The 19254-nt window shown below is 34.0% G+C and overlaps 1 protein-coding gene across 3 annotated transcripts in view; it reads right to left on the bottom strand.

Annotated features, from left to right (window-relative positions):
* TMTC3 (transmembrane O-mannosyltransferase targeting cadherins 3) overlaps positions 1–19254 on the bottom strand; it is a 62698-nt gene that overhangs the window by 33960 nt on the left and 9484 nt on the right. For all 3 annotated transcript variants that reach the window (XM_047739453.1, XM_047739452.1, XM_047739454.1), the window contains exons 2-6: positions 14150–14366; positions 9650–9868; positions 7573–7672; positions 4560–4675; positions 3953–4125 (exon numbers count right to left, since the gene is read on the bottom strand). In XM_047739453.1, coding sequence (XP_047595409.1) covers positions 3953–4125; positions 4560–4675; positions 7573–7672; positions 9650–9868; positions 14150–14338 — 797 coding nt within the window. In that variant the 5' untranslated portion in view covers positions 14339–14366. The remainder of the gene's footprint in view (positions 1–3952; positions 4126–4559; positions 4676–7572; positions 7673–9649; positions 9869–14149; positions 14367–19254) is intronic.

The raw sequence follows: 19254 nt of genomic DNA, 5'->3' as shown, positions 1-19254 counted from the left end.
AATGCACTATTCTGGATGACATATGAACAACATTTTGGACTTTCGTTGTTTTAAAAAAAAAAAAAAAAAAAAAAGTTCCTGCATTCAATGATACTTTAATGTAAATGAATAAGGAACTAGTATGAATTTCATTTTAAATTTTAGCTGAGTAAGGTGAAATGGAAAAATGCTAAATTTTAAAGCAGGAAAAAAAAAGATATAGATTGTTAAATTCAGCATAACTTTTGCTTCTAGCTTTAAACAAGCAAAGAACCAGACAAGATATATAAAACTTGTCTTAACACACTAAGCATCAGGCAAAAAAGGACAATGATACCTGAGAGAAGAAAAACAAATAAGGGAAACCCTACCTGGAAAGTTCAATACCTAGACATAGTTTTTAGTCTGTGGGAACAGTGAAGGGGAACCTAGTGGAGCCTAGTAGTATCCTTAGACTGCAAAACTGAACTGGGAGCCCTAGAGGCGAGGGGACTAGGGTCAGTTGGCAGAATACCAGAGAGAACAAAGCTACTGAGAAAGCGAACTTATATCTGTAGAGCATCTCTCTCCAGTTTTTAGTACTGATGAGAACTGTTCAGCATATGTATATGAAGAAATACTCAAGGTCAGCGTAGTGGGTTGAACCATGTCTCTCATTCATATCTACCCAGCACCTCAGACTGTAACATTATTTGGAAACCTATTCCTTTGCCAATGTAATTAATTAAGTCAGGATGAGGTCATACTGGATTAGGGTGAGCTCTAAATCTAATGACAGGTATTCTTATACAAAGAGAGAATACAGAGAAACGCACAAGAAAGAAGGAATGCCAACGACTAGCAACCACTAGAAACAAGGAAAGAAGCATGCAAAAGATTCTTCCTGAGAGTCTTCAGAGGGAGCCAACTGTGCCTGACACCTCGATTTTGGACTTCTGGCCTCCAACACTGACAGAGAATAAATTTCTGCTGCTTTAAGCTACCCAATTTCTGGCAATTTGTTATAGTAGACCTGGGAAAAATAATGCAGTTAGGAAAGTACCTCTTAAAAGGATTAGATAAAAATTCTCAAATACCATACAGAGGCGGGAATAGTTTCTCAGCAGCCAGAATGAAAATCCTCATAAATCACAGTCTATCAGACAGAGTAGTCAGAAGGGTCTTGTGTCAGTAGCAGAAGAAAATCAGACCTATTGTAAATGCTGCTGTGGTCTTATATATCAAAGATTAAAAGTGTGGCTAGAAGATATCAGGGAAATTCAAATCAAAACCACATTGAGATATCAACTTACACCAGTTAGAATGGCAAAAATCAGCAAGGCAAGAAACAACAAATGTTGGAAAAGTTGTGGAGAAAGATGAACCCTCTTACACTGTTGGTGGGAATGCAAGTTGGTGCAGCTACTTTGGAAAACAGTGTGGAGGTTCATCACAAAATAAAAAATAGAGCTACCCTATGATCCAGCCATTGCACTACTGGGTATTTACTCCAAAGGTACAGATGTAATGAAAAGAAGGGCCATAGGTACTCCAATGTTCATAGCAGCAATGTCCACAATAGCCAAACTGTGCAAAGAGCTGAGATGCCCTTCAGCAGATGAAGGGATAAAGAAGATGTGGTCTTCTTTACACAATGGAATATTACTCAGCCATCAGAAAGGATGAAAACCCAACTTTTCCATCAACATGGATGGGACTGGAGGAGATTATGCTAAATGAAATAAGTCAAGCAGAGAAGGTCAATTATCATACGGTTTCACTTGTGGAACATAAGGAATAACATGGAGGACATTAGGAGAAGGGAAGGAAAAAATGAAAGGGAGGGGGAAATCGGAGGGGGAGATGAACCATGAGAGACTGTGGACTCCAAGAAACAAACTGAGGGTTTTAGAGGGTGAGGGGTAGGGGATGGGTGAGCGTGGTGATGGGTATTAAGGAGGGCACAGATTGCATGGAGCACTGGGTGTTATACACAAACAATGAATCATGGAACACAGTACATCAAAAACTAATGATGTACTGTATGGTGACTAACATACACACACACACACAAATTTCTCAAATAAATGCATCCCAGAACAAAGCTCTAAAATATTTATAGTAACATATTAAAGTAAAATGAATATATATGACATCTATTAAAAAAACTGCATGGCATGTGAAGAAATAGAAACATATAATCCATGAGGAGGAAAATTATTCAATCTAAAGTGACTAAGAAATGACACATACCATAAATAAGCAGACAAAGAAATTAAAGCCCTGGAACATGGAGAGACCATGAAACATAAAAAGGCTTAAAGAGAATTTCCAAAGATGGAAACAATATCTGAAGTGAAAAAGAACTAGAAAAAAATTAAAGGCAGATTAGACATTGCAGAAAAAAGATTACTGAACTTGAATACATTGCAGAAGAAACTATCCAAAATGAAAAAAAAAGAAGAAAATAGCTTTTGGAGGGGAATAAAAAGAGCATTAGTGTCACAATTTCAAAAGGCTTAATATACATGTAAGTGGGGTCCTAGAAAAGGAGAAAATAATGAGAATATATTTCAAGAAGTAATAGATACAAAATTTCCATTAAGTAAAACCTACAGATCCTAAGCTCAATTAACCTAGGCACAAGACACATGATGATAAAAAAAGAGTGACTGGGAAGTTTGCATTATATAACCACCTTCACCCAAATTTTGTTCTAAGATAAATATGTCCTAGGGTAGTGATATGCAGCAGGTGACTATAGTTAATGATAGTGTATTGTGTATTTGAAAATTCCAAAGAAAATAGATCTTAAAAGTTCTCATCACAAGAAAAATTTTTTTTTGTAATTATGTGTGGTAATGGATGGATATTAACTTATCATGATAATCATTTCTCAATATACATGTATCAAATCACTACACTGTATACCTAACACTAATAGTGTTATTATCAATTGTGCCTCAATTTTTAAAAAATAGAGAAAAAATGACAAAGAGAAAATAATACAAGCAGGTACAGAGTAAAAGACACACTACATGCAGAAGCATAAAAATAAAGATGACAGAAGATTCCCAGTGAAAATAATGCAAGCTAGAAAATAGTAGAGTAACATTACTAGAGTGCTGAATGCATAACAATCAATGCAGAATCCTATACTCAGAATTCAAATTATTTTTAAAAAACAAATGTAAAATAAAGATATTTTTATATGTAAAAGCTAAAACAATTCAGCACCAGCAGACCTACAAGTCAAGAAATGTTAAAGTCCTTTAGTCACAAAGAAACATGGTAAAAGATGAAAATCACATTGAATGTAAACAGTTGAAACAGCTCACTTAAAAAAATATTATTTAAAAATATTACAAGAAAGGAAGATCCAGCTTTATGCAGCTTATAAGAAGTCAACTTTAAATATAATATAAATATAATATAAATATACTGATAGATAAAAAGGTAAAGGATGAAAAAAGATAAACAATGTAACACTAAGAAAAAGAAGATAAAGCGAATTTCTGAGTAAAGACCAGGGATAAAGTATCATCAGAGATCAGAGAAACTCATTTAAACACAAGCCTAAATGTTATGCACTTAGTAACAGAGCTTTAACTCACATGAAACAAAAACTGATAAAACTACAAGTAGAAATAGACATTATAGTCACAGATTTTAACATCCTCTTCTCAATAATTATTAGAACAAGTAGATAAAAATCACTAAGAATATAAAAGACTCGCCACGTAACTGATCAAGTTAAAATCGCTGTACCATTAAGTAAAAATCATTATTTTCATTCTGGTGGTTTCACAAGTATACACATAGGTCAAAAACTACTAATTTGTACATTATAAATATATACAGGTTTTAAAAAAAATACTACACCTCAATGAAGCTGTTAAAAAACCTCAATATAAATCAAAGACTTTCTGAAACACTCTTAATCTTAAGAGTTAAAGAAAGAAAGAATAAAAAAAAGAAAAACTGAATTTCATACCTGGTGAATACCGGAAGTTGGGACTGAATAACCTGGACTCTAATTACAACAAGTAATAGTGTACTGAACATCAAAACAATGAGTTTTATTAGTGTCTGCAACATTGAAAATGGAATACTACTCTTTCCACGGAAAAACTGTCCAGCAGTAGTCCATAATAATGGCAAAGTATACTGTAAAAGGAAAAAAGAGTTTTAAATAACAATATACTATGTTTTCAATGCAGGATTTTCAAAATGCAAGATTAGTTATAAATTGACTATAATTATAAAATCAATATGGAGCAATTTGTGAAACTGATAATGAATAAAACTGAGCCAAATAATCTTATCTAATACTGAATTATATTGTATAATATTACTGTACACATTTCCAAATTGCCTCATGATTCCATTATTGAAATTCAAAGAGTTGTCCTTAAAAAATTGAACGAGTCATAAAATGTTCAGTAATTTTCAATGGATTTGAAGATAAAACATGCTGGTTTCTTGCAAATTTTTTTGGTATACAGATTAAATTACATAATGACATATTTAGAAAACAAGTTTATTACAAAAGAATTCAAGTATGATAAAGGATAGCAACAAAAAAACATATTTCTCCTTACCCCTTGTGCAATAAATACTTCATACACACAGCAAATTCCCACAACTGTTATTCCTTGTTCTTTACACAATGTTGCAACAGCAACTAAAACCACTGTCAAAGCAATTGGAGTCCATACTGCAATTTAAAAACAGAAAAATATAGAACTACACAAAACAATTTTATAACATCGTAAACAGATATTTTAAGTTAGACAACTATTATAATAAACTTTATTTGTGATTCTATATTCAAATTTATGTTATTTCCCACTAACCTGTACTTTATACTTTAAAATGTATTCAAATGTTTTAAGTGATTTTTCCTTTACATACTGAAAACAAAACATCAAGACGTATAACTTGTACTAAAATTTTTTGTGGAGAAGAGAAACTCATAGGCTGGAGTGTTGTGACTAATGAAGTGATTAATGAACTATCAGTTTGTAATAAAGACAAATACTTTATTACACAGACATCTGTATGTTTAATTAAAAACCTGAAACTGAAAACTACTGGGCAAAGTAGACTAACATCTATTAAAAAAAAAAAAAAAAAGTATAAAAACTGAAACAGGTTCATGGTAAAAATTTACTATTCTTTTAAAAAATTTGCAATAGAATATTTATAAGTTCTATTTAAACAGAAAACCTACTTCATCAACTTTAAGTAAACATCTACTAGTAGAATAGTAATTTGATTAAAGAATTGTGAGAGTAATTCTGGATCTACTACTAGCTTGCTTTGTGACTTTGGGCAACTTTTCTGAGTTTCAGTTTACCTACTGGAAAATATAATCTCTAATTCTTTTCCAGTTTAAAGGATATATTATAGTATGATTGTGTGACCTTAGGTTTATTTATTAAGAACATTAATCAAAGTAAAAACTCAATTAATCCCAGGTATAAATAAAAAACAATCTATGAATCTATTTTCTTTTCTCATTCAGTTTAATACAGAAATTCATTTATTTTTGAAATTGCTTTTAACTTTAAGATACTTTATAGATTAAATTACTGAAAGCTAAACAACTCAAAAAACTTTGAAACACTATTGATGATACTCTGTATAATAGTATTCCTTTCCTAAAAAAAAAACAAAAAAAACAAAACAAAACAAAAAAACAACCCGTATATTCTAGTTAGATCGAAACCATCAAAACTACGAAAGTAGTAGATTATACCAATAGGATATGAGGGCAGATATAATCATACCCATTTTTAAGATGAGGATATAACTTTGGAGTTCTAAAAAAAAGTCATGCACAATAAAGAAATCATGACTTTAACCTGGTTCTTCTGACATTAAATTCAAAGCTTCTTACTAGCTTGTAATTCCATTCTAAGACAGAGAAAGCAAACAGCTGCCTTATGCAATGTGGGATTCAATCTTAGCAACTAATAGCTCTAATAAAGGCAAGAGCTTTACTGAAACCAGTCACTTTAGTTCTTCAACTTTTGGTGGCTATATTACCGTGTGAACATAAACTTTGATTTTATAAACAGCTCTCTGTGGTTAAAGTTACCATGTGTGATTTTGTCCAAAACAAGTCTCCCAGCTAAATACATTAGCATATTTAAAAATAGATACATGTATAAGTATGGATTCAATTTAAATAATTAAAATCCAATCCAACTTCAAAAAATAAGCTTCTAAATTGATTTTACATGTGTAAAGATATAAACCTCCAGCAATCACATACTCAGACCATTATTCCGAGTAACTGCTACATTTTGTGGGGAGGGATAACAGTAAAAAAAGTAAAGATGTATTTGTCAAATGATGTGTGTTATGAAGAAAAATAGAAGGTGAAAGGAAACAGAAGGGAATGGGGAAGATGAATGGTGTACAGATGACATTTGGGCAGAAACCCAAGCTAACAGAAAGGAACAAAGGCCCTCAAGTAGATCATGCTTTAAAAAAAAGAAGGGGGTTATGGATGGGTCATTAATAGCCTAGAATTTAAAGTAATCAAATAATTACAAATTGAAAAAAACCTGCAAAGGACAATATACATTAGAAAACAGTGAATACAAAGATGATAACAAAACTGTTTATTGTCTCAAGTGTAAAATTACATAATGTGGAATATGAAGTATTATGGAAGCTAAGAGGATAGAGAGAGGTTCAAAAGCAGGGTCAGCATCTTTTTAATCAGAATTGTTTAATTGTTCACTTGGTCATTTGCTGAATACATATATAATAGACACTTACTGTATATAAGGAACCATTCTAGGAAATGGAGACAGAAACGTACCCATATTGCAAATCTAAGAAGACACATAAGTGTTTGGCTAAATCACTTATTTCTTGAACCTTAGTTTACATTAATACAAAATTAGGCTCCTTATCATCAGTACTTTGGGTCTATAGTGAGAAAATTGTCCAGAAATGTAGGAAAAAAACTCAGAGTTAAATTTTAAGATGAACCAAATATAGGTTACCATCATGTAAACTCTTTCATGCCCACTGTTCCCACACTTCTAAAAAATCATTTTTATTGCCTGGAGCTTGTCTTCTGCTAATAGCTGGCAATTTGCAGGATTAATAACCTAATTTGTACAAAGCATTTTTCAGGGTGGGCCACACGGTAGGGACTCAATAAGTAGCTGAACTATGATCAACACATAATGAAAGTTATATTCCAATAAGCTTTCAACTTTACCTAAACAATACAATTCACAGCCTTCACAGGTGTTATTATAGAAAGACAACTTAAGTATTAGTAGTTGTATCATTTATAGATAACAGCACATGGAACTAAGAATGACTCTAAAACTCCTATATTCTAAGGTAACATTTTTAAGTTAAAACATACAGAATCTGTTAGTCATAATGAAGTAAAAACTACGCGCAAAACAATTTTTAATATTGATAATGTTGCATATCATGTTCATATGTCCATACATGCTGAAGTAGTACAATATATAAAGATAAACCCAAGTGTGGCATATATTTTATAAGAAACAGAGTAAATAAAATTACTTGATCAAGTTTTATAGATATAGAGAAAAAAATTAAATGTTAGACACTCACCTATGGAATTATCTGGTCCTTTCGATCTGGTATATGACAAAAATGCAGCTAGAAAAAAGATAGAGGACAAAAGTTCTGCTCTTCCTACAACACCTGTTACCTAAAATGGAAAAGGGAGGGTAGTTCATATTAATGAAGACTCTCTTGAAAATTTAACTACCATATAATAATAACAGCACTTTAAAAATCAAATTGCCGTAATTTTTAAAGCACACATTCCAGTTTCTTAGACTTTCTTAGACATTCTCTGAGTGCCCTCATGTGGTGAATTTGTATAACTTCCATAAAAATAAATTTACCAGTGACTCTACAATAGTTTTTTGATTACTATTTTGAAATAATTATAGACTCACAGGAAGTTACAAAAATAGATATGGAGAAGTCCTGCATACTATTTACCCATCTTCGCTCAACAGAAACATCTTAAATATTAGTATAGCATCTAGAATAGTTCTTAATTAAAAAAAAAAAAAACCGAAGACCTTACATATTTTCTTAAAATACAAGTATTCTTAAAATATAAAAATATTCATAAGTTCAGTAAGTTCTATCTCATAATAAACGTGTAAACTCAAGACAATAAACTTTAAATAAGTTCTTTTTTGGGGTTCCTGGGTGGCTCAGCCAGTTAAGAGTCTGACTCCAGTTCAGGTCATGATCTCAGGGTCTTGGGGATCAAGACCCACACAGAGCTCCCTGTTTCCAGCAGGGAGTCTACTTGTCCCTCTCCCTCTGCCTTCCGGTTGCTTGTGTTCTGTCTGTTTCTCAAATAAATAAAAGTCCTTTTTTTAATTCTAAAATCTTAAATATAAAACCCTCAAACCCTTTCCTTTATTCTGAACTCATTGTAGAATTTAAAACCACCTATCATTTTTGTAAGTGCACAGAAAATGTTCGTTCAACTAGAAATAAAAAGTTTCAAGACGGGCGCCTGGGTGGCTCAGTGGGTTAAGCCGCTGCCTTCGGCTCAGGTCATGATCTCAGGGTCCTGGGATTGAGGCCCGCCCGCATCGGGCTCTCTGCTCGGCAGGGAGCCTGCTTCCTCCTCTCTCTCTACCTGCCTCTCTGCCTGCTTGTGATCTCTCTCTGTCAAATAAATAAATAAAATCTTTAAAAAAAAAAAAAGTTTCAAGACAGTGAGAGAGATACACAAATCCCTTCCAATACACACAGACCCATTCAAGTACAACAGAGGTTAAACATACTTTTGCTTACAACTGAAAGCCTATAACAAAGCAATAAACAGTCCTTTTTGCTCTGATGAGAGGCAATTTTGGGGTTTCAAGGTTATCAAGAAAAAGTTGTAAAAAAAAAAAAGTTGTAATACGTCTTGGTAGGTAGGGGCTGACAGACATACTGGCACAGCAAAGACAGTTCACAATTTTAAAACATGTAGCATCAGACAACATGAAAGTACTGATTATTTTCATCAGTTATAATATTTACATATATTTTGCTATATATTTACATATATTTTCATTCTTTTAATTAAATTTGTTTTATTATTTTCTGTCCTTTGAAACACACTGCAAAGTTGACAAATATTTTAAATCTATACTCATAAAAAACCAATTAGCAAAGGACTACATTCATTTATACCTCACATTATTCATCTTGAGCAATTATATCTTATGTCCTTAAATAACAAATGTTTATGTTTCAAAATTTGTTTTAAATTTAAAAATTTTAGGGGCATCTGGGTGGCTCAGTCAGTTAAGTGCCTGCCTTCAGCTCAGTTGTGATTCCAGGGTCCTGGGATCGAGCCCCACATTGGGCTCCCTGCTCAGTGGGAACCTGCTTCTCCCTCTCCCTTTGCCTGTGGGCTCCCCTGCTTGTGTGCTCTCTTTCTAACAAATAAATAAAATCTTAAAAATAAATTAATTAATTTAAAAATTTTATGTAGTAGGAAGTTAGACTCTACACTAGGAAGTTAAGATTTATACCAATTTAAAAATCTTCAAATATTTAATTAAGGCCATGGTTAAATTTTTTCTTTAAAAACATACCATTATAGTCACTACGTAAGCTTTGTTAAAAAAAAAAGAAGAAAAGAACACTGATTTACAGTTTTACTTACTGCTTCTGTGTGTATTGGGTGCACTGCAAAAAGTAAAGAAGCAATCATACTACTCCTGCCGTCCAGAAAAAGTTTGCAGACTTTAAGAAATATCACACTAACCACAGCATGAAAAATCATATTTAGGAGATGATATGACATTGGTTTCAGTTCACTAAACAGATAATTTAAGCGAAATGTCAACACTGTTAAGGGACGGTAAGACTTGTGGCTTCTTTCCTAAAAGGAAAAAAAAACAATCATCGTTAAAGTACCATGGTCCTTCAGGGCACATAAACTAATCCTTGCATTTACTATTAAAACAATCTACGTTTGGCTGAGATATAGCAATAAAGTAAATAAATAAAGTAAAGAAATGTCCCGAGGATAACACAAACCTAAAAGATAGTTTTATAATGTGTTTTCCTATTTCCTTAGTCCCAAAACAAAGGCAATTTCCTCCTTTTGCAAATATCCCATCCCAGTAACAGTAGAGGAAGAACATATGACTATTAATTCCTCTTCAATACAAAAAATTTAAACAAAAATAAAGCAAGACAATAGTGGCATTGATCAAATTAGAACACAGGATTCTCTCCAAAGCCTCCTTTCCAATCTATTACTAATACAAGCATTTATATAACTGCTGCCCAGATTCTCAAAAGGAAATAAAACAACAAAATGCTTACCAGGTCAGTTTTAATAGTGAAGACTCAGAAAAGTACTATCTAATTGTTTTATGAAAAATACCTTCATAATATGTAAACCTGAATATATTAAACCAAAAAATCCCCAAATACTACACACAGAATAACACAAGAACAAAAACTTCCTTAGAATAACAGAATAGATACCTTTGTTATGGTAGTATTCCTGGCAATAAATCAAATTTTAGGTGAAGCTGCTGAATTTCTTTACCAGTTAGAAGTTTCATTTAACCAGAAATATTTTTACCGTAAGACAAAAATCAAACCAGATTTAAGAATAAAATACACAGGACAAAAACACGTAAAATATCCTAGTTATTTTTTTTAAATTTTATGTAAGGGCATTCAACTCACCTTCTTTGCTCTCATACTCCTTACCATATTTTGCTATTACTCTGATATTACAAGTGTTGACTTAAGCCTGTTCATCCCTACTAGGGAACATTAGGAACCATGAGGAACAAACATTTCTCAATTTGAAGACAGGAACATTTTAAGATTTTTTTTTTTTTTTTTGACAGACAGAAATCACAAGCAGGCAGAGAAGCAGACAGAGAGAGAGAGAGGAGGAAGCAGGCTCTCCGCCAAGCAGAGAGCCCAACGTGGGGCTCAATCCCAGGACCCTGGGACCATGACCCGAGCCAAAGGCAGAGGCTCAACCCACTGAGCCACCCAGATGCCCCAAAGACAGGAACATTTTAATATCTCTGTATGCACTATAAACACCATGAGTGATGTTAACTAGAATGCTCTTTGCTGTTTAATTTTTGTATATCATTTGATTTAGCTAAGCTATATAAAATTATTTTTAAGGCATTATACTGAGCTGCCATGATGTGTATATAAAAGTAAAAAAAGGCCTAGAAACCTTTTGAGTGCCTGAAAGGTTACCGAAGTTCCAGTGGGACATATTTGCCAGTCAAAAGGATGAAGTCAGAAAGTGCAGGGAACAGGTTATTTTTAATTGCATTATGCAAAAATGTTTTGTTAGGTCAATTAGATGTACAGTCACAGCTAACAGCCAATTAAAAATTAAATTATTAATATAATTAATTATTCACACAATACATTAGTAATCTAAGCCTCCTTTGTGATAAAAAGTCATCAGTGTAGTACACAACAGTAGACTACTCTGTGAAAATATAGTAAAATAGCTAGTTCTGTTACAAACAAAACAATATAGATCATTATTAAATTCAGGTATATTAAAGAAAAAACTTAATTACTCATAGTATTAGTTGGCAATAGAGACATAAGCGTGAATATAATGAATAGGCTAATAGTCTCCTATTAATGTGAATCTCCATCTAGTGATGGTAAAACAAAGTGAAATGGGATATTTGCAAAATTTACCTTAACAAAGATACTTCATAAGCCAAATGCCAGAAGAGATGGCTCATTACAGCTCAGTGGTTCTCAACCCTGGCTGCGCCAGAGAATTATTTGGATAAACAGAAAAAAACCTAATCCTCTACTCCTCCCACCCCTCAAATCCCACAAGAAAAATAAAAAAGCAAACACACACAAAAATAACAAGACAAAAATACTGATGTCCACATTCCATTCTGAGATAACTATAACAAATTTGAGCAGAGCCTTAGTAATACTTTTTAAGTGCCCCAAGCAGATTCTAATTTGTAGCTAGATTTATAATCCAATGAACCATTCAAAAACAGAGTATTAGTTATCCAAAGAATGGGTTTACTAAAGAGATAATCTAAACACTAAGAGGCCCAGAGGACTCCAAAGATCCCCACTCTGCCAGTATTTGTACAGCTCACGAGTACGTCCAAAGCCCAAAAGGTGTCTTTAAGATCTACACAAGGTACAAAAATCCTTATGAAGGTCTGGGCCACTCACAGATAGGCTTCCAGGCTATCATTACTTGATGATACCAACCATTAGATCTCTGAATGTGCTAATTCCAGGCTGGTCAAGAAAACCTGTAATACCTAAATACTACTCAGAATAATTCTTCCTTGGGGCACGCCTGGATGTCTCAGTTGTTAAGTTTCTGCCTTTGGGTCTGGTCACGATCCCAGGGAGCCCTGCACTGGGTTCCTTGTTCAGCGGGAAGTCTGCATCTCCTTCTCCCACTCTCCCTGCTTGTGTTCCCTCTCTCTGTCAAATAAATAAATAAAATCTTAAAAAAAAAAAAAGAGTAATGGCACATTTCCCTACAGAAAGAGAATATGCCCCTCAGAAAAAAGGAGTAAGCAGCAATCTCCACCATATACTGTTATTCAAATTTGTTCATTCATTATGAGTATTTTATTGAGTATTTATTATGAGTATTTTTCTTAATCTGCATTTATTATGAGTATTTTTCTTAATCTGTCCACTTATAGGTCCTCTGAACAAAATCAAATTTTCAATCTGTAAAGCTGAGGATGTCACAAAACACAGCCACTGATACCATGGTATGATAACTTTCATGAGACCCTTAATCTGGCCAGCTAATCTTTCAGTTAAAATCTCAATGTCATGATTAAAATCACTACAGATACTAGCTTAAGTTGGGGAAATAGACACATTTTTCTAAGGCTCACTAGGGAAAACAATGCAAGGGTAGAAGGAAAGAAACTGCCTAGAACATAATGTATCTTATAATACAGAATCATATTTTTTTCTCATTATCAAATATTCATTTCTTTTAAAGGCTAGAATTGGGTGAGAAGAGGAAGGTTACAGGAAAATAAAGTCTGCTTATTTAACAAGAAAAAATACTTAAGTGCTTGTGACTAGAGGAATGACAGACTTTGTTCCCATTCTTGAGAAGCGTCCATATTTAAAGAATGTAGAAAGGGACCATGAATGACAACTGACAAACTATCAAAGACTGTTGTATGTTACAGTTCAACTATGCGCCAGATACTATAGATTAATTCATTTATTTATCCTTGAGGTATTATTCTTTTATAGATCATATTTTTCATACATCTTGCCATCTAAAAGCTATAGTCTCACCAATTTCATACAACTATTATGTAACATAACAGTAGGATCCAATCTATGGGATCCCAAAATGACAAAAGTTTAATTCCCAAAAGTTTAATAGTGACCTTCAAGATAAATATACTGACAAAATAAATATATCTTCATAAAAAAATGAACTTTTGGATTCTCAATTATAAAATTAAAATAACTAGTAGGTAACAAATATGACACAAATTTAAAATTTTCTGCAGAAAAAAACTCAATACCTTTACCTTTAAAGTCTAATCTATTTATACTGAAGTCACATATTTTTAGATGGTTAAATATATAATAAGTGGTTATTTCTTTTGCCTGATTCATGAAAAAAAAATTAGCAAGAAATAGATTTGTTTACACTTATTGCTATCCTAACACATTTGGTTTTCATACACGTATGTTGTTTTTAAAAAGATTAAACCAAGGTACACAACCAAGGAAAGAATCATGTACTGCTTTAAAGAATACAATCACACTGGGGTGCCTGGGTGGCTCAGTGGGTTAAAGCCTCTGCCTTTGGCTCAGGTCATGATCCCAGGGTCCTGGGATTGAGCCCCACATCAGGCTCTCTGCTCAGCGGGGAGCCTGCTTCCCCTTCTCTCTCTGCCTGCCACTCTGCCTACTTGTGAACTCTCTGTCAAATAAATAAAAAATAAAATCTTTAAAAAAAAGAAGAAGAAGAAGAAGATAATCACATCTTCTACTTCCTACCTAACATATACATTTTAGGGAAACAAATTCATAAGTGCTATGATGACAATGTTGATAAAAGAAATCAGGAGTAATAAACTTAGAATATTTTAAAATCTAAGATGCATATAAGCGACAAATAACTACTTACCTCAGACATAGGAGTTCCCCAGAAGTCATTCTGAAATAAAGTTTTTAAAGGTGTAGATGGATGCAGGTCTTTATTATCCAGTATTGCTGAAACATCATCAAAAACAAAACCACAAAAGAGGCTGTTCCAATAGCAGGCAGTAACCACACCTACTATTAAGGTTATTTCTTTGAGGTTAATATCAGCCATCTTTTCCACAAGCACTTGTGGACAAAATCTGGGGGAAAAAATCATGAAGATAAGATGAAATAAGCATCATTGTTTCTTCATCTAAATAAAATTTTCATCAAAAGATAAGTAAAATAGTGAATGTTAATTCTCCCAGAGAATTCTTCAAAGCTCAGCTCAAATTTCATCCACCTCTGAAAAGCATGAGCTAACCACCTCTCCAAATTCCTAACTTAAAACAAAACTGCTCCTTTATGTATTTCATATTTCTATTAGAATCTTCATCACACCATTTAATCTCTGGACTTACCTCTCCAGCTAACAAGACAGTGACTCCTTATCAATTGTCACAGGTCAGGTTATTCAGGGAAACACATATACATATATATAGATATATCTATATATATGTATATCTATATATATGTATACACACACACACACACACTTTAAAAACCTAGTATGGGGGGTGCCTGGGTGGCTCAGTGGGTTAAAGCTTCTGCCTTCGGCTCAGGTCATGATCCCAGGGTCCTGGGATCCAGCCCGCATCAGGCTCTCTGCTTGCGGGGAGCCTGCTTCCTCCCCTCTCTCTGCCTGCTTCTCTGCCTACTTGTGATCTCTGTCAAATAAATAAATAAAATCTTTAAAAAACAAAACAAAACAAAACAAAAAACCGAGTATGGTATACTCCAGAAGCAGTAAATAAATTTTTGTTAGAAAAAAAAAAATAAAAGATACTGAACATGGATTTTCTGAAATGTAGATGAAGCTTATATTTTAGTACCTTATATACCTGAAGATCAACTATTAACTAAATTAGGCATCCAAACTGTTAGCCTGCAGCCTTGTTTAATTTGGTTAGAGCCTTTTAAAAATATCTTAAATGTGTTTAAAGGCATTTTAAGCCTAAGCTAACTGTATACTAGCCATTCAACTATAGTCTCCCTATTTTTTCACACTGATTTATTTGATTGATTTATGTTATCTGCTTAGCAATGAACTTAAAACCCAGATCTAAATCAGTGTATTTCTCATTACAACAAATGATTTTAATCTAGATAACAGGCTTCATACATGACAATTCATAATTAAGTCACTGCTTTAGAAAGAATTTAAGAGAACGGTTTAGAGTAAAAGAAGCTGTGTTAACTGGACAATACTAAAGAATGAGCCGTATAATAAAAATAAGGTTGGAGGGTACTCTTGAAAAACAAGCCAATGATACACTTTTCCAGCTTGAGTAGTATCATTAGTATCATTTTAGCATTATCTGTGGAAAGCAGAATTATGGCCCACCAAAACCATTCATAACCAAATCCCCTGAATCTGTGATAATGTTACTTTACATGGCAAAAGAGACATTACAACGTGTGATTAAATTGAGGGTTTTGAGGGATGCCTGGGTGGCTCAGTTGGTTAAGTGGCTGCCTTCAGCTCAGGTCATGATCCCAGCGTCCTCGGATCGAGTCCCACATCAGGCTCCTTGCTCGGCAGGGAGCCTGCTTCTCCCTCTGCTTCTGCCTGCCACTCTGTCTGCTTGTGCTCACTCTCGCTCCTCTCTCTCTCTGACAAATAAATAAATAAAATCTTTATTAAAAAAACTATTAAAAAATAAATTGAGGGTTTTGAGACGAGGGGATTATATCTTCATTATCTGGGTGGGCCAATTCAATGACAAGAGACCTTAGAAGTTAAAGAGGGAGGCAGGAGAGTCAGGAAAGGAGATGGGAGTGATGTGATGGCAGGCTGGGACCACAAGGCAGGGAATGATGGTGGCCTTCAAAAGCCGGAAAAGCCAAAGAAACATATTCTTCATTAGAGCCTCTAAAGTGACCACAGCCTACTGACTCTCAATTTTAGTCTAGGGAAACCAATTTTGCACCTACATAATTATAAAATAATAAATTTGTGTTAAGTCACTTTATTTGTGGTAATCTATTACAGCAGCAAGAAGAAACTAATTAAAGAGCCAGAAGATCTAAGACCTGATATATATCTACAGGAGTTCTTGCTAGGTGAGAGAAGAATACAGTAGGGAGGGCAGAGAGACTTAAAGTCAGGTGAAAGTTTTATATAAGGATACAGACATACAAAAGCCTATAAGAAAGTATTAAAGTACGCTTAGAATCAGATAGGAAAACCTTAGAATATAATACTTAAATGCAAAATCCAATCTTAGAAATTACAAAAGGAAGTAAGCTGTACCTTTTGAAGAAATAGTTTTCAAGTAAAAGAAAATTGATCTAAGAGTTTATCTGAATCCAGAACTGATTTATCATCTCTAAAGTGTATGAACTTGCACCTTATCCCAGAAAAAATTAGTGGCAGTTGTTTAAAGATTGGAGATACTGAACAGGCATTTGCCTCACTTCTTCTCAATCACAGACTAAAATGACAATCAAGGTACTAAAAAGCAAAAAGCAAAAAGCAAAAATATAATAAAATAAATAAAAATTTAAAAATTCACAAGGATAAAGACCATTGGATTTTGGAAGCTCCAAAAACAAAAGTTTAGTGTTGATTCAACAGAGCTCAGGAAAGTGCATCTTAAGCTTAATGGGTAAAGCTAAAAAGTTTTTTTTGCATCCCTGCCAGCATCAATATCAAAACTAGTGACAAGAATCTCAAGAAAAAGGAACAGATGTATTTGTTAAAATTTAGACTCCTTTGTCATTGGGTAGAGGCAAGTAAACTTTTCTCCTATAGCACGGCAGAAAACTAGAGACTTCCTCTCCGAAATAGATGAAACACAGGGTGTCTGATAAAGGGGATACAAGTGAAAACAAAGGTAGCAAACTGAAAATGAAGGTTAACTAAAAGTCTGTATTTTGAGACTTTCCAGTTATCTTCTACCAACTAGGCTCAGAATCTTATAAAATTTTACAACCCTGGAAACAAACAAAAAAGAGGCCTCTAAAAACTTCCAGAAAAGAAGAAAGCAGGTTTCATAGCAAAGATTAGGAATTCAAACAAATCTCTCTCTTTTTTTTTCCCACTAACACTGGAAGCTGGGGGATGGGGTGGGGGGGGGAGATATCCAGAAAAAAAGGAGTAATGCTTCAAATTTCTGAGGGATAATAATTTCTAACCTAAAATTTGATATTAATAAACACAAATTTCCAGAACAAAAAAATATCTTAAGATATTCAAGTTCTCAAAAACCTTATCTCTGGTGTCTCCTCTTCTCAGGAAACTAACAGAAGACATATTCCAATAAATGAGGGAGTATACCAAGAAACAGAAAGGGAGGGAAATCAGGAAACAGGGGATCCGATGCAAGACAGCAACAAAAGAAATACCCAGAATGAGAATCATGCAAGCAGGTCCACTAGCCAGCACTAGAACAGGTCAGAAGGTTCTTGAGCAATACTCTCAGGAAGATATAAACAGAGCACCTAATGTGTAAAAACCATTTCATTCTCCCATTGTGTGTGTGTGTGTGAGATTGTAATTTAGAAAAACAAAACAATTCTGGACATCCACCACTAGGTGGGTGAAAATCAAGTCCTGTGTATGGGTCACAAATCTCTCTCCCATATATAATCTCAGGACCCTGATCTGGGGACATTTGGGATTCTTACCCCAAACTGCTGTTTGTCAAACTGTTTGCTTAAGTGTTCTCACCACAGGAAAAATTAAAATTACTAGAAGAAAAAGAGTAAATTAAACCTCTACTACTTCAAAGTTATATTGGGGAACAATATACATATGATTATTACAGTACTAATCATGTTTAAGAGACTTGACATACACCGTAGACCCTTGGTATATTAGCTTCAAAACCATAAAGTACAATTTTATATGATACAATAATATATAACATGTATTATATTAAATTATAAACCATGCAATTTGTGGATTTTGACTTTTTAATTGAAAAGTATAATAATTTAGCCAAGTTTACAAATATTATTGGAATTTTGTAAGGACTTGGGAGTTGCTATAGTTTTAAGCTTAATTTACTAGTTTATACAAATTGTTTTTTTTTTTTTTTAAGATTATTTATTTGACAGAGAGAGAGAGATCACAAGTAGGCAGAGAGGCAGGCAGAGAGGCAGGCAGAGAGAGAGGAGGAAGCAGGCTCCCCGCTGAGCAGAGAGCCCAATGCGGGGCTCGATCCCAGGACCCTGAGATCATGACCTGAGCCGAAGGCAGCGGCTTAGCCCACTGAGCCACCCAGGCGCCCCTACAAATTGTTTTAAGTATTGAGAAAGTTTTGCTTTTTAAGTCAGATATCTGAAGTCCTTGAATACATATGAATACATTCAAATTGTAAATATAATTTTTTAAAGATGTTATCCACTTATTAAAGAGAGAGAGAGCATGAGCAGGGGGCAGGGAGGGGGACCGGGGGAGAGTGAGAAGCTGACTCCCCACTGAGCAGGGAGCCCAAATGGGACTCAATCCCTGGGACTCCAGAATCATAACCTTGGATGAAGGTAGATGCTTAACCGACTGAGCCACTCAGGCGCCCCTATAAATACAATTTTAAATTAAGGGAATTTAAACAAGTTTTTTTAAAAGACGTATTTATTTATTTTAGAGAAAGAGAGCATGTGTGCACATGTAGGGGGTGGGGAGGCAGAGGGGTAGAGCGGGGAGAGAGAGAATCCCAAGCAGACTCCACAACAGGCTTGATCCCATAACCCTGAGATCACAACCTGAGTGGAAACCAAGACTTGGATGCCTAACTGACTGTGCCACCCAGATGCCCTGACCAACTTTGAAACAAACTGACTAAGGCACTTAGTCCTTTCAATTTGAGTTGTTATAGAGAAAAAGGGTAAGTTTATAAAATAAGTCTGTTTTTTTTTTTTTTTTAGGTTGAATTTAAAGGTTTAAAAAAACTTAAGGTTATAAAATGCAACTTTAAGAAACTTGGACAGTTCCCAGGATTTCTAAATAGTTAATGAAGAGTTATACAGTCACATTAAGTTGCA

Source organism: Lutra lutra, chromosome 8, assembly GCF_902655055.1.
Source record: "Lutra lutra chromosome 8, mLutLut1.2, whole genome shotgun sequence".
Classification (NCBI taxonomy): Eukaryota; Metazoa; Chordata; class Mammalia; order Carnivora; family Mustelidae; genus Lutra; species Lutra lutra.
The sequence above is the reverse complement of the archived record's forward strand: the minus strand, read 5'-3'. Positions and strand labels throughout refer to the sequence as shown.